The sequence below is a fragment of the Medicago truncatula genome, chromosome 4, assembly GCF_003473485.1.
Source record: "Medicago truncatula cultivar Jemalong A17 chromosome 4, MtrunA17r5.0-ANR, whole genome shotgun sequence".
Classification (NCBI taxonomy): domain Eukaryota; kingdom Viridiplantae; phylum Streptophyta; class Magnoliopsida; order Fabales; family Fabaceae; genus Medicago; species Medicago truncatula.
Window position 1 is genome coordinate 20,268,868 of NC_053045.1, and position 24,972 is coordinate 20,293,839.

The 24,972-nt window shown below is 34.6% G+C and overlaps 1 protein-coding gene and 1 non-coding gene across 2 annotated transcripts; one reads left to right on the plus strand and one right to left on the minus strand.

Annotated features, from left to right (window-relative positions):
* Positions 1–18,411: 18,411 nt before the first annotated feature.
* LOC11420526 (uncharacterized) lies at positions 18,412–19,195 on the plus strand. Its single transcript, XR_005645654.1, has 3 exons — positions 18,412–18,444; positions 18,640–18,792; positions 19,087–19,195. It is a non-coding gene; the product is annotated as an uncharacterized protein (transcript).
* Positions 19,196–22,153: 2,958 nt separating this feature from the next.
* Positions 22,154–23,896, minus strand: LOC11430255 (ATP-dependent DNA helicase Q-like 3). The gene is made up of 4 exons (XM_024785806.2): positions 23,738–23,896; positions 23,121–23,209; positions 22,775–22,927; positions 22,154–22,480 (listed from the first exon to the last, which is right to left on the minus strand). The coding sequence occupies exons 1-4, from the start codon at positions 23,860–23,862 to the stop codon at positions 22,374–22,376; spliced, it is 474 nt and encodes a 157-aa protein (XP_024641574.1). The 5' UTR covers positions 23,863–23,896; the 3' UTR covers positions 22,154–22,373.
* Between the last annotated feature and the right edge of the window lie 1,076 nt (positions 23,897–24,972).

Sequence of the window (24,972 nt, forward strand, 5' to 3'; positions counted from 1 at the left end):
AACCAACCCCCAACTAATCCTGAAACCCAACAAACTGCTTCTGACCAACCCCAAAATTCAGAACATTCAACTATCCAAAACCAACAAATAGCTTCTGACCAACCATCTTCTTCTCAAACCATAACCATCCAATAACCATTACAAAATATTCTAGAATCTGAATTTATCGATAATGAGCTGCTAAGGATCAGGGTTGAAGTAAAAGAACTAATTATGCTTAGAAAAGTTCCTATACTTTCCATCCACTATGAGGATCAATGGATGAGCCTGAAGAAGAATGCTGTTGAGTTGCTGGACAAGATAATTCAAAAATGCCTAAGAACACAAGCTATAGTTCTTAAGAGGCATCTGGCAGCAATTCACAAAGCTGAGAAAGCTAAAGGTCCGAATGTTTGCCGTTGATTGAGTTTACTTACAACAACAGTTTTCATTCTAGTATCGGAATGGCTCCGTTTGAGGCTTTGTATGGTCGGAGGTGTAGGATGTAACACTCCTATTTCTATTAAAGCAATTAAACATGCGAATAATACATTTATTCAAGAAATAGAGATTACGTCTTATTCAAAATTCAAAAACCGATAGACATGTATGTAAACCTCAACAGTTACAGTGGAATATAAATCAGAGTGATCAATTATATACATGCCATGAGCAAATAAATCATATCCCAAAGATAAATCTCAAAACCCAAACATACGGGTAGTCAACAACAAAATAATAATCCAAATGAAAATATAAACAACCTAATCTAGACCGACACGACACCGATATCGGAGGAAGCTCCCGATATCCCAAGCAAAGACTCACCGAGACTACTCCTGCACAACGTCTACTCACCCATACAGGCAAGTAGGCGGTTAAAACCACTGGGGGTAAGCATTACATTATCATAATCCAGATAATAATCAAATTCAATAATATCATGTATTTGAATAATATTATTCATGCATAGATACTTACATTGCAACTTGATAACTCATATCAACATATATCAATCACATGAAAAATTATCCAATCATAAATATTCATTCACAAACATCAATTATTGAACAATTATCCACTCATAGTCATTCATTCACAAGCATCGATCACAACATCATCAATAATCATTCATCTCATTCCATCACCAATCACGAATTTCACATAAGACTCATGTTATGATATGCACTTATTGACACATAAATGCATGTGGTACCAAATCTCCAAAAGGTCGTCACCTCCGATGGACAAGTCAACATCGCATGTAAGGGGTCACTCCTTACATAATCTCCGAAGTAAAAGAGCCGGACTCTTTTACAACAACTCGACTATGATGCATGGACATGTGTAAGGACTCGATAATGCGACAACAAATCACAATCTCAACTCAATATATAGGACGACACCCAATTATATTGATCATCTCCACAACATTGCATTACCAAGGAAACATGTCCACACACAATTATATCATAGTATTCATCATCACATATCAACATGATTATCAATAATCATCAATGTCATTCAACATCAACTACCACATTTAGTTTCACCACTTCAAACATTCCTTACATTCTAGTAAGATAGCATACACATCTCATGATGAACATCATATTCAATACTCAACTAACAATCAAATACTTCCATATAGTCATACAACACTAAATATGAAAGATTTATAAGGTGATTGACTTAAAAGGATATTTTCATCAATGTTCGTCTCTCTTTAACATTTTACAAGAATCTTCCATTTTCAAAACCAAAACAAATAAAACTCAAGGAAACCAATCACTACCATTTTCAGTAATCATATAATCTCTATTCTATCTTAATCCCATTTCATTTCCTTGAAGATTCCATTTTCCAGAAAAATCAACGTTCTTGAACAATTTTCAAAGTTAAGTTTTGATTTTACAAACCAAGTCCAAATTTCATTCAAGGAGATGTTCCAGTAGGATTAAGTATGAGACTAATGATTATACAAGTTAAAAGAAGTGTTTTAAGAAGTTTGGATTGGCCCTAGGAAGCTCAGAACAAAATTTCAAAAGTGCTGGAAAAAGAACTGCACGCTTAAGCGTCCAAGTTCCAGTAGCTACTGTGACTGCACACTTACCAGCTCGCTTACAGCACGCTTAAGCGTGCATTCATCAGACAGCAACTAGCGTCGCTTGCAGCGTCGCTTAAGCGACCATTCAAAATTATGCAGAACAAAAGTTACGGGTTTCACCCATTTTTCACCCAAAACTCCCAATTTTGATCTCCCAATACCCAAACATGTTTCCAAAGAATGTTTATAGGTCATATAACTCACAAGGATACTCGAAAACACATTGAACATGAAAATCAATCTCACTTTTAGCCAATTCACCAAATCAACCCATTTACATAAAACACCAACAACAATTCAAATTCTCATAATCAATTCATGAATATGCATACCCAAGCAGTGATTCATCAACAACAACATCAAATAACAACAATAACATCAATTGAGCAAGAATCAAATCTCAAATTAACCATAACTTAGCAAAATTCACCAATTGAGCACAATTTTCACAACTTATCATTCTTACATATTTGAACATGTAATTTCACCAACAATCATACAATTATCATCAATTCATGCATACAAACGTAACATCACAGTAAGAGCACGAATCTAGCATGAATTGTTCATCAACCCATTTTCATACAACATGAGAAAATGCAAAATTACATGATTATGATAAAGACTAACCCCCTTACCTTAAATGAAGATTAGACCAAACCTAGGCTTCAATTTAGCTCCTAAGCTTTCCCAATTGGATTCTTCAAGTTCTTCTCTCCAAACCCTTATCTTCTCTTCCCACTTTCTCTCTCTAGAAATGTTTAGTGAAATGAAAATGATTTGGTTCTTCTAACACTACCCTAGTGTTATCTCTACTAATGGGCTTAACTTAGTTTCTAGTGGGCTTAACCCATTTCTATTCAAACCAAAAATATTACTACACTCCAAACGATATTTTAATTAATAACGGTAAAATGTCACTAACGGTAAAATCTCGACTTTATCTAATACTTAATGAAATAACCATTCTCACTAATTACTAAAAGTAATTCCCACTAAAAATTATAATTTTACCCATCCTCACAAAATTACCAAAATACCCTTCTAATACGGTAATCCACGTAAATGCATCCGATGACAATTAAATACACACAAGCACAAATAATCACACACAAACACATAATAAAAGTAATTAAAATAAATCTAGCTAAAAATCGGGCTGTTACAACTCTCCCCCCCTAAAAGAATTTTCGCCCTCGAAAATTTACCTGAAGGAAACAATTCCGGATACGAAACCCTCATCCTACTCTCCGACTCCCAAGTGGCACTCTCACCAATTGGTCCAACCCAAATCACTTTGACCAAAACAATCTCTTTGCCACGCAAACGCTTCAACTCACGATCCTCAATCCTAACCGGCAAAGTCTCAACCGTCAAATTATCCCTTACTTCCAATTCATCCACTTGAACCACATGAGACGCATCATGCACATACTTCCTCAACTGAGACACATGAAACACATTATGAAGATTCGACAAAGACGGTGGCAACGCAATCCGGTACGCTACAACCCCAACCTTCTCAATCACATCAAACGGCCCAACAAAACGAGGAGTCAACTTCCCACACTTCAAAGCACGACCAACTCCGGTCACAGGATTCACCCTCAAAAACACATGATCACCAACTTGAAACTCAATATCCTTTCTCCTCTTATCATGATAGCTCTTCTGTCTACTCTGAGACGCCTTCATCTTTTCCTGAATCATCTTAACCTTTTCCGTAGTTTCTTGCACAACTTCCGGTCCTAATAAAGCATTCTCTCCGGACTCAAACCAACACAACGGTGTCCTACACCTCCGACCATACAAAGCCTCAAACGGTGCCATTCCGATACTAGCATGAAAACTGTTGTTGTAAGTAAACTCAATCAACGATAAACATTCGTCCCAACTGACAACTTGCTCCAAAACTCAAGCTCTCAACAAATCCTCCAAACTCTGAGGATGGTAAGCAGAACTCAATCTCAACTTAGTTCCCAAAGCAGCTTGCAAACTCTCCCAAAACTTAGAAGTAAACCTCGGATCCCGATCCGACACAATACTAGAAGGAATACCATGCAATCTAACAATCCGCTCAATGTAGATCTCAGCCAACTTCGCTACCGACATACCAGTCTTGATAGGAACAAAATGCGCTGACTTCGTCAACCGATCAACAATCACCCAAATCGAATCGAAACCCTTATTAGTCTTAGGCAACGCTCCAACAAAATCCATAGAAATGCTATCCCATTTCCACTCTGGCACAAACAACGGTTGCATCAAACCCAACGGTCTCTGATGTTCAATCTTCGATTTCTGACAAACCAAACAAGCATAAACAAACTCAGCAATCTCCTTCTTCATTCCAGGCCACCAAAACAACCTTTTCAAATCCTGATACATCTTAGTTGCTCTTGGATGAATACTCAAACTACTTCTATGACCTTCATCCAAAATTTGCCTCTTAAGCTCAAACACATCCGGCACACAAACTCGATCACGAAACATCAAAACACCATTCTTACCCAATCTAAAGTCTCCACCTTTACCTTGATTAACCAACGTCACTCGGTCCACGAGTTCCAAATCTTCCTTCTGACCCTTCTTGATCTCTTCCAAAATATTGCTTGTCAACTTCAACATACCCAACCTCACACCATCAGGTGTCAACCCGCTAACCAAACTCAAGTCTCGAAACTGCTCAATCAATTCCAACTCTTTAACCATCAAAGCAGACACATGCAAAGTCTTTCTACTCAAAGCATCCGCAACAACATTAGCCTTTCCTGGATGATAACTCAATTGAAAATCAAAGTCCTTAAGATATTTCAACCACCTCCTCTGCCTCATATTCAACTCTTTCTGATCAAACAGATACTTCAAACTCTTGTGGTCACTGAACACCTCAAACTTAGAACCATACAGATAATGCCTCCAAATCTTCAATGTATACACAACGGCTGCCAATTCCAAATCATGAGTCGGATAATTCTTCTCATGCACTTTCAACTGCCTCGAAGCATAAGCTACAACCTGACGATTCTGCATAAGCACACCACCAAGACCCATCTTAGAAGCATCACAATACACAACAAATGATTCCTTCGGATTCGGCAAAATCAACACTGGAGCTAAAGTCAACCTCTTCTTCAACTCTTGGAAACTCTTCTCACACTTGGCATCCCAAACATAAGCTTGTCCTTTCCGAGTCAACTGCGTCAATGGCAACGCCAACTTAGAGAATCCCTCAATGAACCTCCGATAATAACTGGCCAAACCAAGAAAGCTTCTAATCTCAAAAACAGACTTAGGAGACTCCCACTGCAACACTGCATCAACCTTGGAAGGATCCACAGAAATACCACCCTTAGAAATCACATGACCAAGGAAACTCACTTCCTTCAACCAAAACTCACACTTAGACAACTTGGCACACAACCGGTTATCTTTCAAGACTTGCAACACAATCCTCAAATGCTCAGCATGCTCTTCCTCAAACTTCGAATACACCAAAATGTCATCTATGAACACCACCACAAAACGGTCCAGATAAGGATGAAATATTCTATTCATATATTCCATAAAGACACCTGGCGCATTAGATACTCCAAATGGCATCACAGAATACTCATAGTGTCCATACCTCGTTCGGAACGCAGTTTTGGATATATCTTCCGCCTTCACTCTAATCTGATGATATCCTGATCTCAAATCAATCTTACTAAACACCTCAGCACCAACTAGCTGATCCATCAAATCATCAATCCTTGGAAGTGGATACCGATTCTTAATCGTCACCTTGTTCAACTGCCGATAATCCACACACAACCTCATGCTTCCATCCTTCTTCTTAACCAACAACACTGGAGCACCCCACGGTGAAACACTTGGTCTAATAAACTGCTTCTCAAGCAACTCTTCCAACTGATTCTTCAATTCACCCAACTCTGATGCAGACATCTGATACGGCGCAATCGAAATAGGACTCGTGCCTGGTACCAAATCAATTGCAAACTCAACTTCCCTCTCCAGCGGTAACTCGGTAATATCCTCTGGAAAAACCTCAGGAAACTCTTGCACTACCGGCAAATCACTTACTCCTTTCTCACCACTAACCTTCAAGGATGCAAACATCATAAACACACAAGCCTCACCATCTAAAGACTTCTTCACTTGCTCCGCGGTCAAAAACTTCCTATCTAATTCTTCTACCGGCTTAGAAAAAGTCACACTCCTAGTCAAACAATTAATGCTAACCCCAAAAGCTAACAACCAATCCATACCAAAAATCACATCCATATGCTTCAACGGAAGAAAAACAAGATCCAACTCAAAATCAACATCACCAAAATTAACAGGACACTTAGCACACATAAAAGAAGTAGTCACCGAACCGCTAGCCGGGGTGTCAATAACCATTCCCCGCAACAAAGGAGTTATGTAACGCCCTTTCTAATTATTTGATTATTTTAAATGAGTTTAGAATATACTTATATGATTTGTGTGGTTTATATGATTTATTTTGATAAGTGATATTTTGTTATGATATATGTTATATATTTATTAATATAATATATATGTGATTTGATTTAGAAAATACATATGTTATTTGATTTAGAAATATGTATATGTTTTAGAAAATATATGTTAATTGGTTTAGAAAATATATGTTATTGGGCTTAGAAATATATATGATTCGTTATAGAAATATACATGATTTGTTGTAGAAATATATGTCATTTGTTATAGAAATATATGTCATATGCTATAGAAATATAAATGATTTGTTATGAAAATATATATATATATATATATATATATATATATATATATGTTTTAGCGATATGTTTGTTATTTATTATTGTTATAGAATTATTTTATATATATATATATATGTATATATTAGAATAGAATATTAATATTTGGATTTAAGAGAAAAATAAGTAGGTTAAAGATTTATATAAATAGGAGAGACCTAGTTTAGAAAAACATAACGTACGTACGACTGCTTTTGGAGAAAAGGGAGAAAAAGTCAAGAGAAGAGGGAGAGACCTAGAGGGGCTGCGATTTCTGCAAATTAAGGTAAGGGTGAGACTAACTTTGCAATTCTATTAAGTATGTGAATCAACAGTTACATTTAACATGACGTAGGATGAGTTTAAGAGGAATCGGGAATTAGGTCAAATTGATAGAATTGATGATTAAACGGTGGAAACTTGTTAAAAAGATGTAGAAACTGTCCTTAGACCTTAGATAATGATTATGATGAATTCTTGAATTGAAATTAGGCATAGAACCTTGTTAGTTGATGAAAATTGTGAAAAACTGCACTTCTGCCCGTAGCGACATTCATCGCTCGCCTCCCGAGCTATGATCCTCGCCACGGCGAGTGATGAACTTCATCGTTCGCCACGCGAGCAACCTTTCCTCGCCTCGCGAGTTGCACGTTACAGCTCGCCATAGCGAGCAGTTGAACTCGCCTCGCGAGCTTGACCAGAGAGCATGTCGAATTCTGAGTTTTTGACTTTTGAGTTGAACCTTATATGCCTTTGAGTACCTTTAGGTGCCTACTATTGATTAGAGAATGATTTAGAATGAGATTGAACCTGGAACAACCTTAGTTGGGAATCTGGCTTGTACTCGCCATGGCGAGCAAATGCTCTCGCCTCGCGAGCACATCCAGAATTGAGTGCTTTTGAGGAGTTTGAGACGTGAGTTGCTTGGATTGGTTAGAAATGAACTTTAGGTACACAGTGTGACCTATTAAAGATAATGATTGTGAATTGTGAAGCTATATTGAAATGCTAAGTGTTTATAATGTGATTTATTGATTGATTGCATTACTTGAATTATTATTGAATGATCAGGAAGTTGTTGAAAATGAATTGATATTAAGCTGTTGATATGATCTGATTATGCTGCCATTGTTATTAAACTAAGTTGCATGAGTTGTTGATTATCATTTGATATTGTTATATTCTGAGATGTTTATGTGTCGCCTATGTTGCTGTTGTTGGTTATGTGAAATACTTATATGCCTTATGTGGAAGATGTTTGATGTTTAAGTTGTTGATACTTCATAATAATATTGTTATGTTGTGAATTGCTTGTGCTGTTTCTGTTGCTGTTATGAACTGCTAAGTTGTTTGTAATGTGATTTAATGATTAAATGCATTACTCGAAATATTTTTGAATGATCAAGATGTTGTTGAAATGAATTGTTAAATGATTAAGAAATGAATTATGGATTGAATTATACCTACTTGAATTGTTGTTGAATGATCAAGAAACTTTCGAGAATGATTTGTTATTTAACTTGATGTGATTTGATTATGCTGCAATTGTTATTTAACTAAGTTGCAAGAGTATGAATAAGTTGATGACGTTTAGCTCCAAATTATTGGATGCATGATAATATGTTGATTACGATGATTACGGTGTTTTGTTGTTAAGAGTCCATGCATAGCATTTCATTGAGCTTTGTCCTCACCACGTTTAGGAGCTTTGTCCTCCGCACGATTAGGAGCTTTGTCCTCCGCACGTTTTAGGAGCTTTGTCCTCCGCACGATAAAAGTATATTAATACTTATGATGACGATTGGTACCACATGCATATAAGTGTCTAAGTTGCATTGTCGCATTTGTCGAGTCAAGGTCGTTGTTGATGAATTATCATCCATGAGTTGTTAAGTTGTCGATGAATTATCATCTATGAGTTGTCGAGTTGTCTTCCACCTATGTGTTGTTAAAGAAGTACCTACGAAGATTATACGATGTTTATGATGTGAATTATATGATGATGACTAAGATGTTGCTATGTTGTTTAACATATTGATTATGATATTGTTATGTTGCTATGTTGTTTAAGATGTTGATTATGATATTGTTATGTTGCTATGTTGTTTAACATATTGATTATGATATTGTTATGTTGCTATGTTGTGTAAGATATTGATTATGATATTGTTAAGTTGTTATGATGTTGTATATAATTGTTACTATTAAGTGATGAATATGTTTTACTATATATGATTAATTATTATTAAGTGAATGTTATGAATATGTTATTGTTATATTTTCATAAGATGATGAATACGTTGTTGTTATATTAATATAAGGAGATGAATATATTGTTGTTATATTATTATATTATGACGAGATGATGTATATATAATTATTATTATTAAGTGAATATTATGTTATGTTGTTGTATTATTATTATAAAATGATGACTATGTTGTTATTGTTATATTATTATAAGAAGATGTTTATGTTATGATGTATATAATTATTATTACTATTAAGTGATGATTATATTGTGTAGTTTAAGTTATTAGTGATGATGATTACATGATGTTAGTGAAGTGATATATGATATATTATTATCTATGATGAAATTATGATGTTTTCATGTTGTTAAATATAATTGTTGAATTATATATTTAATATTATTATTTTGTGAAATCTCACCCCTTTTGCTTGGAAATGTTGCTCTTCGTATGAGTAACTTGCAGGTGATCGAGAGTAGGTAGCTGTTGGTTTGCTGTCGTGAGTGGCTATCCCTCACTGAGTCTTTAGGTGCTCTGATACGTAACGGGATGAGAACTTTTGTGGCTATTTTCTATTCCTTACGTATTTGATTTATGAATTTAAATGATTAAGTTGTTGGTTGAATATTTATGATATGTATCGATGAGGCCTTCGTGCCAAGACTATTTATGATGTTAAATTAATTCCGCTGGGAAGTTTTGGATAATTATGTTGAAGGATAAATTGTTATTTATCTCATTTATGATTTTAAGAAGTGTAGCATTCCGTTTATGTGTTGAGTACTCTGATAAATGTTATGAAATTTTTATGTTGGGAAAACGGGGTGTTACGTTTATGATATTGATTATGATGTTGTTATGTAGTTTATGATATTGATTATGATGTTATGATATTGTTTATGATGTGTTGTTTATGTTGTTATAAGATGATGTGTTGTTTATGTTGTTATAAGATGATGTTTATGATGTGTTGTTTATGTTGTTATAAGATGATGTTTATGATGTGTTGTCTATGTTGTTATAAGATGATGTTTATGATGTGAAGATTATGTCGTTATATGATGATGTTTATGATCTGATTATTATGTGTTATATGATGTTGTATATAATGTGATGAATATGAAGTTAATGCTGATTAGAAGTTGGTTGAGTTATTAATGAAGTATTATAAGAAGAGTTAATGTTATTAATTGATGAATTTTAAGGTGTTAAATGCTTTTGATGAATTATATGCTTGTTATTATTGAATGTGAAATCTCGCCCCTTCTGCTTGGAAATGTTGCTCTTCGTATGGATAACTTGCAGGTAATCAAGATTAGTTGTGTAGTGAATCGACTCTCTCACGTGTCGTCGTCTTAGGGTCGCTCTGATACGTAACGGGACGGGAGAATTGGTGTTGCTTTCTGTTACTTACGTATTATTTTATGAAGTTTTATGAACATGTTGTTGGAATAATTTTATAAGATTTTACATTGAGGCCTTTGTGCCAAGGTTGTTTTAAGAAGTTGAAATAATTTCCGCTGCAATAAGATTTAATTTGATGATTGAGATAATTAGTAATTTCACTATATTCAGATTTGAAAGAAGTGTAGCATCCTGTTTAGTTGTTTTACTCTGATTTATGCAAAAAAAAATTAAGTTGGGAAAACGGGGTGTTACAGTTGGTCGAATTTGTAAGTGTTGTTAATGTTGATGAAATATGAAACATGACTATTGAAATATTTGTTGTCTACTAGATTGTTAAATTCAGTTGATGAATTATATATCTATTATTATTGTTTGTGAATCTCACCCTTCTGCTTGGAAATGTTGCCCTTCGTATGGGTAACTTGCAGGTAATCCAGAATAGTAGCTGTTAGTTGCTGTTGTGAGTGGACTTTCCTCACATGTGTTTTAGGTGCTCTAATACGTAACAGGATGGGAAATATTGTCGTTGTATTTATCATTCCTTATGTATCATTATGAACCTGTTGGTGTTAGATTTAATCTTTAGAGATATTTATGTTGAGGCCTTGTGCCAAATTTATTGGAAGTTGTTTAATGTTGAAAATATTTCCGCTGCGATGAATTGATATGTCTTATCAAAGATATTATGTAATAAATAGTATTTTATTCTATTTATGGATTTTTGAAAAGAAGTGTGACATTCTGTTTGTTGATTAACTCTGATTTTATTTAATATTTACGTTGTTGGGTTAACGGGGTGTTACAGATGTCACCGAATTTGGCTCTATTATGGATAGTAGTATACACTTATGTAACAATTATTAACAAACGCTCATGTCGAATTTATTAGGAGGCAAGCAAATGAGGTTGCACATACTTTAGCTAAGACAGCCACATCTAGTACTAGCTTCCAAATCTATGATGATATTCCAGCATGTATTACTGATTGATTTTTAATGAAATGATATAATTTTGGAAAAGTTTGCAAGAGGCGTTGGGTTCAAAGTTGAGGTTGAGTTCGGCTTATCATCCGCAGACAGATGGTCAGTCGGAGAGAACGATTCAGTCGTTAGAGGATTTGCTGAGAGTGTGTGTACTTGAGCAAGGTGGAGCTTGGGATAGTCACCTACCATTGATAGAGTTCACATACAACAACAGTTACCATTCGAGTATTGGTATGGCACCGTTCGAAGCTTTGCATGGACGGAGGTGCAGAACTCCGTTATGTTGGTTTAAGTCGGGTGAAAGTGTAATGTTGGGACCAGATATAGTTCATCAGACTACAGAAAAGGTCAAATTGATAAGAGAGAAGATGAAAGCGTCACAGAGTCGACAGAAGAGTTATCATGACAAGCGTAGAAAGGACCTTGAATTTTAGGAAGGAGATCATGTGTTTCTAAGAGTCACCCCTGTGACAGGTGTTGGTCGTGCCTTGAAATCGAAGAAGTTGACCCCGAGGTTTATTGGGACAGTGGCATATAGAGTGGATTTGCCACCACATCTTTCGAATTTGCATGATGTGTTTCATGTGTCGCAACTTCGGAAGTACGTAGCGGATCCTTCACATGTTATTCCAAGAGATGATGTGCAAGTTAGAGACAATCTTACGATCGAGACCTTACCGTTGAGAATTGAAGGTCGTGATGAGGTGAAGAAGTTAAGAGGCAAGGAGATACCTCTAGTAAAATTCGTTTGGGGAGGAGCGACTGGTGAAAGTTTGACATGGGAACTGGAGAGTAAGATGCTGGAGTCTTATCCAGAGTTGTTTGCATAAGGTAATATTTTCGAGGACGAAAATTCTTTGAGTTGGGGAGAGTTGTAACGCCCTAGTTGTTATTTAATTATTTTTGGTTGATTTAAAGTCTTTTATATGATTTTAAATGATTTATGTTGATTTTATGGTGTGTTGTATTTTATTAAATGACTATTTTTATTATTTAATAGATTAAGTGAGAAGTAGAATTTATTTGGAGTTTTGGGGTTAAATAATAATTAAGTGAATTAAGTGGGAGTTAAATAAAATAAAGGGGAGTTAAGTTTAGGAGTTAGGAAAATTGAGAAGTCATAAGCAGTTTCACGTACAAATAGAGTTTGGGAGAAAAATCAAGAGAAAGCTAGGAGAAGAGCCAAGTGAGGAGAATCAGATTTTGGTAGAGTTTGATTCATCAATCTAAGGTAAGGGTGAGGCTAACTCTCAATGATTATAGTTTATATAAATTCTGATATTGATTTAGCAAGAGGGTTGTGGTTAAATTTGGGAATTGGGATTAGGTTTTCATTGTTGGTTTTTGATTAGATGAGTGTAGAAACCATGGAAATTGCGAGAGATTGCGTACAGATCATAGGCATAGTCATATAGCATTGTTGTAATCAGTTTTGGGATTGAATTGGGGAAAATTGGGACTTTTGGTGAAAAACTGCAGAATTCACGTAGTCTGATCTGTCACGACTCGCCATGGCGAAGAGCTTTTTCGCCTGGCGAAACAACCCAGTAGTCGCTCGCCTTTCGCTCGCCACTTGCTCGCCAGGGCGAGCTGTTCAGTAGGAATTCCCGAGAGCACCCAGATTTTGCTCGCCACGGTGAGAGACCTTCTCGCCATGGCGAATTGTCATTTTTCTTGAGCTCGCCAGGGCGAGCAGTGCATTCGCCTGGCGAAATTTCCCAGTAGCTGATGCCACATTTTGAGTTTTGTGTACCTAGTCGTACGTACTGTTTGATTGATTCTTTTGGTTGTAATAATGATTATATGTGATTACATCATTTTACCAGGAACATGATTGATTGTTGATTGTTGATTTATGTATGATTGTATTTAAATAAAATGTACAAAAGTTGTTGTGTCACAAGTTGACCATGTTGAGGTGTAAGTCATATTTAAATATGCACTGTTATGTAGTAGATGTTGTTGTCCATGTTGTCGTTGTTGTAGTTGAGTTGTATGTTGATATACACAAAGTTGAGTCAATTGCATACTCATAAATTGTTGAGGGTTTATGCCCTGTGAATGCCTTGTCATTCAAACTATTGAGGGCTCATGCCCTGTGAATGCTTAATCATTCAAACTATTGAGGGCTCATGCCCTGTGAATGCTAGTTCATTCAAATTGTTGAGGGCTTATGCCCTGTTAATGCTCGTTCATTCAAACGCGTTAAAATGGTACCACATGCATGTGCATTGTCGTTGTTTTGTCGTTGAGTCGTTACATAGTCGTTGTTGTTGGTTGAGTTGTTGTCATTGTTGTTGGTCGAATTTGTAAGTGTTGTTAATGTTGATGAAATATGAAACATGACTATTGAAATATTTGCTGTCTATTAGATTGTTAAATTCAGTTGACGAATTATATATCTATTATTATTGTTTGTGAATCTCACCCCTTCTGCTTGGAAATGTTGCCCTTCGTATGGGTAACTTGCAGGTGATCCAGAATAGTAGTTGTTAGTTGCTGTTGTGAGTGAACTTTCCTCACATGTGTCTTAGGTGCTCTAATACGTAACGGGATGGGAAATATTGTCGTTGTATTTATCATTCCTTATGTATCATTATGAACCTGTTGGTGTTAGATTTAATCTTTAGAGATATTTATGTTGAGGCCTTGTGCCAGATTTATTGGAAGTTGTTTAATGTTGAAAATATTTCCGCTGCGATGAATTGATATGTCTTATCAAAGATATTATGTAATAAATAGTATTTTATTCTATTTATGGATTTTTGAAAAGAAGTGTGACATTCCGTTTGTTGATTAACTCTGATTTTATTTAATATTTACGTTGTTGGGTTAACGGGGTGTTACAGATGTCACCGAATTTGGCTCTATTATGGATAGTAGTATACACTTATGTAACAATTATTTAACAAACTCTCATGTCGAATTTATTAGGAGGCAAGCAAATGAGGTTGCACATACTTTAGCTAAGACAGCCACATCTAGTACTAGCTTCCAAATCTATGATGATATTCCAGCATGTATTACTGATTGATTTTTAATGAAATGATATAATTTACTTTTCCTCAAATAAAAATAAAAATAAAAAAAATAAAAAAAAGACTTGTTGGCCATTAAATATTGATATTTTATAAACTGAAATATCAAACCTTTGGTTCGTTGTAGTGGAGAAGTCTAACTCATTTCACAAAACTAAAACCAACTCTCGTTTGTTATGAGAACACATTTCTATATGGACAAATCAAAATTTGGATTTTATGGATAAAATTTTATTTTTGAAAAAAAATATAGTTATTCAAACAAACTCAAATTCAACTTTATTAAAATCTATTTCTATTACCACCACCCAAAAAAAAAAAATCTATTTTGACAATTTTTAATTTTTCCAGAATATTTAGTGTTACCAAAAATTCAAAGTTAGAGTTTTGACGACACAATTTCTGTTAGATTATTTTTAAGAGTGACTTTATTTACGTCAACATAAATTAAAAGTTGTTGATTAAGATCCGTAATATAGATGTGTTTTGAAAATTTTAAAAATTAACATTATCATAACAATTTTTATTTTATTTTTTTTGTAAAGAATTGTTATATCGGCAAGCTCAGTTTCAACTTTACTGAAATCTATTTCTATTTCGACAAACATGATTTTTGAGTTAATTGAAGGTGAAAAAAGAATTGTGTGCAATGACTTGTTAAAATGAAGAATAATTTCGTCATTTACATGATTTGTAGGGTTGGGGGTACAAGTTAGGCCTAGGGGTAGGAAGGGCAAATTTTTCAACATGTATCCTTAATTGTGCGAAAACAGCTCTTCTCCTAAACAAATTTTCTCATTCCTTCTCCAATCATCCAAAAATATCCCTCGTGTGTGTTAACTCACGCTTGGAACCAACATGACTTAACTCGTGTTGCGTTATGTCATAGAGCAGAACAACAACCACTTCTGCCATTATGTTTCTAAATCAAAGAAATCGAATTTGAGAGCTCCAAGTGCAAATTTCATCAAAGTTAAGAAAATCAACTTCTACTTCAATTACAAGTAACTTCTTATGATCCTTTTGCATTGGATTTTTTTATAAAATTGTAAAATTTAAGGTTTTTGAGGTTGAAAAAAGAACGGTTCATAGAAGTTCTCTTGGGTTTAGATGGTAACAAAGTATTGAAGAACAATTTGTATACTAACATATGTTCAAGTGTGCAGGTTATATCTGCCATGAAGAAGGAACATATGAAGAGCATCATAAAGGAATTTAGAAGCTTAGAAGACTATGGTGGAGGAGTCAACCAGAAGTCAACAACCTTTAGTAGATGGGAGTCTCACAGAAGTTGGGGAGTGACATCCACAGATTTTGTGAAGGACATCAAAACACAGAAGTTGACTAGGCTACGTAATCTGAAGGACCCAAAATCCACGTAAACTTTTGTCTTATTGTGTTAGTTATCCTTATCACTGCATCTGGCAGAGAAACTATTTTGTCTTCTTCCATCTATGTGTAAAGGATAGTGATGACAGATCATCTTACGTTATTCTTAGCATGTTTTTCAGTTATTTTTAGTAGGTTTTAGCGGCAAAAAGGAGAGTATTAGAACAATTGCCTATAATTTTGGGATATTTGTAATGTTTTCCATATTTGAGTCTATAACTCTAGTTTTCCCGAAACATAGCAATTTTAGGGGGTTTTTGAAGTAATTCACGAAGAAATCATGCAAATCGAAAAATCAAGAAGATCCGAATATTTGTGAAGATTTAGGAAGACTAGGAATGAAGATTCAAGAGGCCTTAGGAGACTTACAAGAGGGAGGAATTATGTTCCCATGTTATGAGGCAAGTTATTTGAAGACGAAGACCAAAAACGACAAAAAATTGGAGAAAATGGGCCCGGGAGGAAGTGCCATGCGCCTAGGGCATGGTATTTGCCACACACTCATGATAGGCATGCTCCCCGTGCACCTAAAAAGTGCGGGGCGCAAACGTCTTTTCCTGCTTTTTTTGTGTGGGTAAAACCCGCACTATTAGCCCAAACCCCAGTAGAAACTCTCATTATAAATACCAACCTTCCTCATTCAGAACTTCTTGTTCAGAACTGGAGCAGTTTAAGAGAAAGGCATTTCTAGAGCTTCATAGGAGTTTCTATCTTCTTGATTTTCTAGGGTATGTTTTTATCTTTAGTAATTTGTTTTTAGTTACCGTGTGTAACTAAATCCTTTTTGGTTAGAGTTCTACGATGAACCTCTATTTATTTTTGTTGGATATTTATTTAATTTAATGTCGTTTTTATTTTTATCTATCCTTTGTTCGCTATTTAGTTTTATTAGGAATTTAGTTTATTTCTTTAGCAGCGCAACCCTATATTAGATACTTAGGTTGTGACATGGCCTAATATCAATGCTTATATCTTGCTATTAATATACATCTATCTTCGAAGTAATTAGTTATAAACAGCCGAAAGATACAGAAAGCAAGTTGACCCTAGTAGTAACTACTTAGGAGGTGACATTACTAATATTGAGTAAAATCTGCTGAACCTATGAGGTAACTAGTTATAATTAAGGAAACAAGTCTCTCCTTGAAGAAAATAAGTTGTAGCCTAGTATAATCATTCTCTTAAACCCTTGGTAAGGTAGACGCTGATATGGTTGTCCGTTTGTAGAACTACTAAGAGAGAGAGAGAGAGACAGAGTGAGTGTGTGTGATACGAGTGTCCTAAGATTCATAGATGGGTAGACCTACAGGAACCTTGGCCTTCATTGCCTTGGGAAATCTTGGAAAGCCAATTTAAGTATTTGCTTTCAATTACCTTTGAGACGGTAATACCCTACATGTAAGGATCACCGTGTGATCAGCAGGTGCAATCAGACTTAGGAGGGATAGACCTAGTCAACTGAGATAGTATAGACCTCACACGTAAAGATCACCATGTGATCAGCAAGTGCAACTTGACGACCGGCTAGGTTAGAAACGTCTCAACGACCTCATCACTTTTATAGTCTACCTAAAATAGATAAACACGACATGACTGCTATTTAATATCCAACATAATCATTAGCGGAGATTCGAAGAATCCTAACCGCTGTTTACTTTTCTACAACCAAAACATGTAACTTGCTTTGTTGCAAACAGATAACGGAATGTCGAAAGTGTCGTTCCCCGAGAATGTATGAACAATGAGTTTTTGAGACCTAGAGAGAATAGTTGCAAATGATTCAATAATTTTAGAGTTATGAGGAGAAGATAATGAAGATTGCTTTTCTGACATTCAAAACGTTATATTGACACATGGAAATGACGTTTTTACCCCAGCGGTAGCGGTAGTTAACTACCGTTCCAAGTACACAGCACACAAAAAAAAAAAAAAATATTGCTCCATTGGTAGTTAACTACCGTGGAGCATGTATATGATTTTTTAGAATTTGGAAAAGCAGAATTTGGATCTGAAATAGACTTCAAAATGGTCATAACTTCTTCTTCAGACACGCTATCTTTGTTCTTCTTCTTGCCATTATTTACAACAACCAAATCGTTGTCATGTTCTTCCATGATTCTTCAAATTTAAGAATGACCCATTTGATAAAGTTTTGATTTTGACAAAATTGGTTGGTCCTCCATGATTGGTGAGAACATAGAAATGAGTATGACAAAAGCATTTCAAGTGTGACCATGTATAAGAATCATGAAGCGCTACACATGGCTGTTCTACTGATTTCCTTCACAGTTGGGGATTTTTTTAAACATGGTTCTAGTAATTGGGTACTTTGTCTAGTTAATTGTGTTAGTTCTCTTTTTTGCCTTGAAGTTGAACCCCTTGATTGGAAGCTATGGTGTGGTAACATTGTGCTAATTTTCTATGAGAAATTTGTGAATTTAGGACTTGATTTAATGGCTGTCATGAGTAGAAATGCTTCTGTTAATCGTCCTAATATATACTATGAAGGTCAGTCCGGCTTGCAGTTTGATTCAAAGCTATAAATTAATTCAGATGTCAGTTTCACCCTGCTTGTAGGTCATAATTTCCATGTCAGTAATTGGAAGCCATCACCGCCCTCTGTCAAATATAATGTGGCTGACACATAAATAAAAAACCAATCCAGTTATCTAACAAATTTGAATTGATGTTTCTATGACGCAGTTAGATACAAAGATCGATTGGAAGATAGGTTTACTGATGTATATGATACACTCTTTTCTATGGGAGAAGTGTGCGCAATAATTTATTGCCCCACACAGTCAATGTGTGATAACTTGACAGCTTATCTATCACACAGAGGCATTTCTTGTGCTGGTAATATTTTTTATATTTTTGTGCCTTTATGAAATGTTTCATGTCAACTATCGGGGCCTAGAATATATGCATATAAGTAAATCTATTGCAATACAATATTTAAAATTGTGGGATAAGAAATTGAGGGGCATTAAAAATAATATTATCAAATATTGTGAGCAGCTAACACACCTACTACATGTAATATTAATAAAAAGGCTAAATTATGTCAGTAGTCCTTCATTTACGTTTGATCCTTATTTTAGATTAGTTATTCCTTTAAGTTTTTTATTCATAATATTCTTGTCTTTCCAGCTTATCATGCAGGAATGAACAGTGAAGATCGGACTTCTGTGCTACATAAATGGATTTCTTCCATACCAAAAGTTGCTGTTGGCACTGTTGACAACAAGCAGCCCAAAGTCAAATAGGCTCACATGTTTAGAAAATTCATAGGTCATAAAAATAATAAAAGCATTGAAACCAGCAGAGAAGGGAAGGGCCCTTCGTCAAAACATTTCAAGCAAACCTTCGATTTTGACAGAGTGTATTCTTGTCTGCAGTCACGTTGTGGTTGGTGATGAATCAAAAAAGAGGAGAAGAGAATCATTTGATTCTAGCACAATGGTATATTTCCCCCTCCTTCATTCTCATGAGTTATATTTCATTAAGTACTTTTGTTTATCTCTATGTTCTCTTTACTTAGAAGATTGACTAGGATGTGTCTCCATGGTAACCAAAGATGGTATTCGTTCCATATTGCTCCACGGCAAGGAGCCACTTGGATTTTACGTAAATATGGAGATACAGCTGCAAGTATTGAATATTGCAATACTTCGGTTGGTGAAAGGAATGAATGATTCCGTATACTTCTTATTATCTGATGGGGAAAGTGTTCGCTATGCCTTTTTATGCCCCACACTCTCAATAGAGTACGTCAAATTGGGTATAAAAATCGGATCTTTGATCAGATTAAAACGGTATTGTTTCAGGACAGAAAATGGGAATGAGTGAGTATGCCTATCTCTCTGCATAGTTATAGTGATTGTGTGCATTGTTATATATATGAACATAAAATTTGGAATCCAAACTATTGATAACAAGCAAAACTAATTGAAGTGTAAATTGACTACTGATTTTAATGTTTGATTATGTCTGTTAGCCCTGGTTGTTCTTTGTTGTGTTTATCAATAGTCAATTTGTTTTTACAGGATGATTTATCTCATGGAAGTAGTAGTTGTTGGACATTTTAAGGATGTTTTAAAAATAGGCAATGCACCTCTTCCAAGTGTTAAGGATGTTCCGCTGCCAACTTATCCAACAAATCCTACCATAAGGATATAAATGATTTTGAGATGAGGTGTATTAGCTATGATGATGATGCTAAACGCTTTTCTTAAATGATTCAAATTGGAACGAAGTGTAAAGTCCCAGGTGGGAGATTGATCCCTAGGGATGCCCGATATAACACGTCGAGTGGCAGTGTAGAAATTTTGTTGAGTGAAACATCTAAAGTAAGTATCCAAGTATGGAGAGATGTTTCAGAAGTTTGTTTGCAGACTTGTTACGGTATTAGGATCCATTGTAATATATTAAATTTGACCCCAGACTTTTTTGCAATAGGTGATACAAGTGACTGTCTAGCTACTCTCTACAATTGTGTTTCCTTAACTGTAGGTAACCCAAATCTCATAGAGTGAGACATAATGCTTTGGAAATTTGTGTTTTGTTGACTTGTAGACTCCTGGCTTGTTAGTATATGTTTGGATAAACACAACAAAACGTGGCTTGTTAGTATATGTTTGTGCCAAATCTCATAGAGTCACGCAATTAGTATATTGTTTTTGTGCGAAAAAAGCTTTTTTGACATTCAAAACGTTATATTGGCACATGGAAATGACAATAAAGAGGTGATTGATACTTACTAGTTGTGTCAAAAAAGCTTTTTTCGCACAAAAATAATTGTGTGAATCGATTCACTTACTAGTTGAATCGTAAGTGAATCGATTCAAACCATATAAGACAATAGAAAAGGGGAAAAATATGATGAAGAATAATATGATGAAGAATGGTCCGTGTCAAGTGATAATTGAAATGACTCAAATAGCCCAGGAGGTGATTGATACGATTCAAAACTAGTTTGAATTGATTCAGACAGAGTTTGATGAATCGTTTCAAACAAAAAATGATTCATGTTTGAATCGATTAACTATATAAGTGATACAATTCATATGAAGTCAGAGGGTACCATGTTTGTTTCAAAAGCTTGGTGAATCGATTCAAGCTTGTTTGATACGATTCATCTGAAGTCAGAGAGCAATTGCATGTTTAGTGAGAATTACTAAACCAAGAGAGACACCTTTATTTTCTAAGACACGTGAAATGCAATTTGAAAAGGAATAAGATGAATCACTTTGTTTATGAATTCCTGATTTGCTAGGGTGCTTTTACACAAACTAGGAACCTAAATCAACAAATATATTCAAATTAAAAGGGAACATTATAAAAAACTATTAGCTAAGCTAGAGGCTTCATTTTCTTCCTCCCTTTCTTAGAAGGTATGGAGATGGTGCAACCACATTCAATTCCATTCACATACAAACCGAGTCTACAAGTCAACAAAACACAAATTTCCAAAGCATTATGTCTCACTCTATGAGATTTGGGTTACCTACAGTTAAGGAAACACAATTGTAGAGAGTAGCTAGACAGTCACTTGTATCACCTATTGCAAAAAAGTCTGGGGTCAAATTTAATATATTACAATGGATCCTAATACCGTAACAAGTCTGCAAACAAACTTCTGAAACATCTCTCCATATTACTTTAGATGTTTCACTCAACGAAATTTCTACACTGCCACTCAACGTGTTATATCGGGCATCCCTAGGGATCAATCTCCCACCTGCGACTTTACACTTCGTTCCAATTTGAATCATTAAAGAAAAGCGTTTAGCATCATCATCATAGCTAATACATCTCATCTCAAAATCATTTATATCCTTATGGTAGGATTTGTTGGATAAGTTGGCAGCGGAACATCCTTAACACTTGGAAGAGGTGCATTGGCTATTTTTATAACATCCTTAAAATGTCCAACAACTACTACTTCCATAAGATAAATCATCCTGTAAAAACACATTGACTACTGATAAACACAACAAAGAACAACCATGGCTAACAGACATAATCAAACATTAATAGTTACGATAAAATTAATTAAGAAAAGATGACATGGCTTAGTTTTCCGCATTAAAATCATGATCTAATCAATTTACAATTCAATTAGTTTTGCTTGTTATCAATAGTTTGGATTCCAAAATTTCTGTTCATATATATAACAATGCACACAATCACTATAACTATGCAGAGAGATAGGCATACTCACTCATTCCCATTTTCTGTCCTGAAACAATACCGTTTTAATCTGATCAAAGATCCGAGTTTTATACCCAATTTGACGTACTCTATTGAGAGTGTGGGGCATAAAAAGGCATAGCGAACACTTTCCCCATCAGATAATAAGAAGTATACGGAATCATTCATTCCTTTCACCAACCGAAGTATTGCAATATTCAATACTTGCAGCTGTATCTCCATATTTACGTAAAATCCAAGTGGCTCCTTGCCGTGGAGCAATATGGTATGGAAGAAATCCAATTATGTAGCACAGAAGTCCGATCTTCACTGTTCATTCCTGCATGATAAGCTGGAAAGACAAGAATATTATGAATAAAAAACTTAAAGGAGTAACTAATCTAAAATAAGGATCAAACGTAAAGGAAGGACTACTGACATAATTTAGCCTTTTTATTAATATTACATGTAGTAGGTGTGTTAGCTGCTCACAATATTTGATAATATTATTTTTAATGCCCATCAATTTCTTATCCCACAATTTTAAATATTGTATTGCAATAGATTTACTTATATGCATATATTCTAGGCCCCGATAGTTGACATGAAACATTTTATAAAGGCACAAAAATATAAAAAATATTACCAGCACAAGAAATGCCTCTGTGTGATAGATAAGCTGTCAAGTTGTCACACATTGACTGTGTGGGGCAATAAATTATTGCGCACACTTCTCCCATAGAAAAGAGTGTATCATATACATCAGTAAACCTATCTTCCAATCGATCTTTGTATCTAACTGCGTCATAGAAACATCAATTCAAATTTGTTAGATAACTGGATTGGTTTTTTATTTGTGTCAGCCACATTATATTTGACAGAGGGCAGTGATGGCTTCCAATTACTAACATGGAAATTATGACCTACAAGCAGGGTGAAACTGACATCTGAATTAATTTATATCTTTGAATCAAACTGCAAGCCGGACTGACCTTCATAGTATATATGAGGACGATTAACAGAAGTTCTCAGTATCAAAGGATTTCGCATTTGCAAAGACTCCACTATATCCGTCTCAACCCTGAAGAAAACAAATAAGCAAGGAATTTATATGACGATGTGATTCACATCACACCTCAATACCAGGAGAAAAAATGAAGATAAAAGAGAACGCCTACCTCAAAAATACTACTCATAATTTGCAACGATGATTGCAATAAACATATAAAATGAAGATAAAAGAGATCGCCTACCTCAAAAATACTACTCATAATTAGCAATGATGATTGCAATAAACATATCATACTCTTTGTATATGAATAGGTCTACTCCCACATTATCATAAAATAATTTGAATGGTCCATAATACAAATGAAAACCTATCATGATATTATATACAAAGAGACATAACTACATGCATACCACCAATAGGAGAATAAACAATTCAAATATCCACAAAAATTGGAAGATTATTTTCAAGATTAAATAGAAATGCATAAATTTAGGATTGGATATGAAATTTGTTCATGTACGAAAAAGGAAAGAAAAAGAAAGAAAAAAAAAAAAAAAAAAAAAAAAAACACTTTTTCTAGAAATTAAGAAAACTCACTTAGGAACTGCAGTAGCACTTAGAGCTAATATTGGCACATCTGCTAAGTTGCTTCTCAATGTCGACAACTTTGAGTAGCTTTGTCTGTTCCCAAATACAAAAGGCAAAAGGGAATAACATGTCATCAGAATATTTTCTTTTAATGCACAATACCTTATAAAATATAAGTGAATATCCAACTATTAGAATAGAGAAGAGTCAAATTCATTGAAAGTTTGATATGTATCATCACAAAGATATTATAATATAACACAATGACTGGATTGACTAATTGAATCATAGAATTTCTATATGGGACAAATCAAAATTTGGATTTTTTGGATAAAATTTTATTTTTGAAAAAAATATAGTTATTAGACAAACTCAAATTCAACTTTATTAAAATCTATTTCTATTACCACCACCAAAAAAATATATTTCTCCCAAGAGTATAATTTTATTTTTTTGGACTCACGAGATATAAAACGGTCTATTACCAACTACCGTGGTAAAGACGGACATACCAAAGATAAAATTGTCTATTACCAACTACCGTGGTAAAGATGGACATACGAAAGATAAAATTGTCTATTACCAACTACCGTGGTAAAGACGGATGTCGCGTCATTTTTCGGAGGTCAAGGTTATTTGATTAGCGTTTGACTCACTTTCTATTTCACGACTGAACTTTTAATTTTTTCAAAAGAAAGTGGAAAAAGGTTCAAATACCACATTTTTAAAGATTAAGGGTTCGGGGTTGGTTATATTTAAGGAAGGTATTAGCACCCTAAATATTTGTAGTACTCTACGAGAACCTCTTGATTTTATTTAACTTTTTGTGCTTAAATTTGCTTGCTTTTAAAGAGATGAAAATGGAATTGAATGATGAGTTAAAAAGAAAAAGAAAATTGATTTTAGTTGATTTGGAAGGACAAGTCATTTGCTTACGTACCCGTGAGGATCAAAACCACGTAGTTCATGGTAGAAATTGATGTTTGATTGGTTTTGTGTTTTTTATTAGTTTTGAAAAATGTTTTAAAAGAAAAGGCAAGTGGCAAATAAGATTTGGTTTGTATTTTTTCAATTTAAAAGAAAACGGACTCAAGGTATGATTAAATTGATTGAAAGTTTGATTAAGAAAAATAAAAATAACGATCACTTGATTGAAAATTAAGGTTTATTATGAAAATATTTTTGTGATTTTTGTTATTTGAATGTTTTTGTTGTTTTTGAATAATGAATGAAAATTAAACTAA

Coding starts and splice junctions, on each gene's coding strand:
- LOC11430255 (XM_024785806.2), bottom strand. CDS start 23,862: ATGACATGTTATTCCCTTTTGCCTTTTGTATTTGGGAACAGACAAAGC. Junction 23,210..23,737: donor AGTGCTACTGCAGTTCCTAA/GTGAGTTTTCTT, acceptor TGTTTTCTTCAG/GGTTGAGACGGATATAGTGG. Junction 22,481..22,774: donor CAGAGGCATTTCTTGTGCTG/GTAATATTTTTT, acceptor TTGTCTTTCCAG/CTTATCATGCAGGAATGAAC.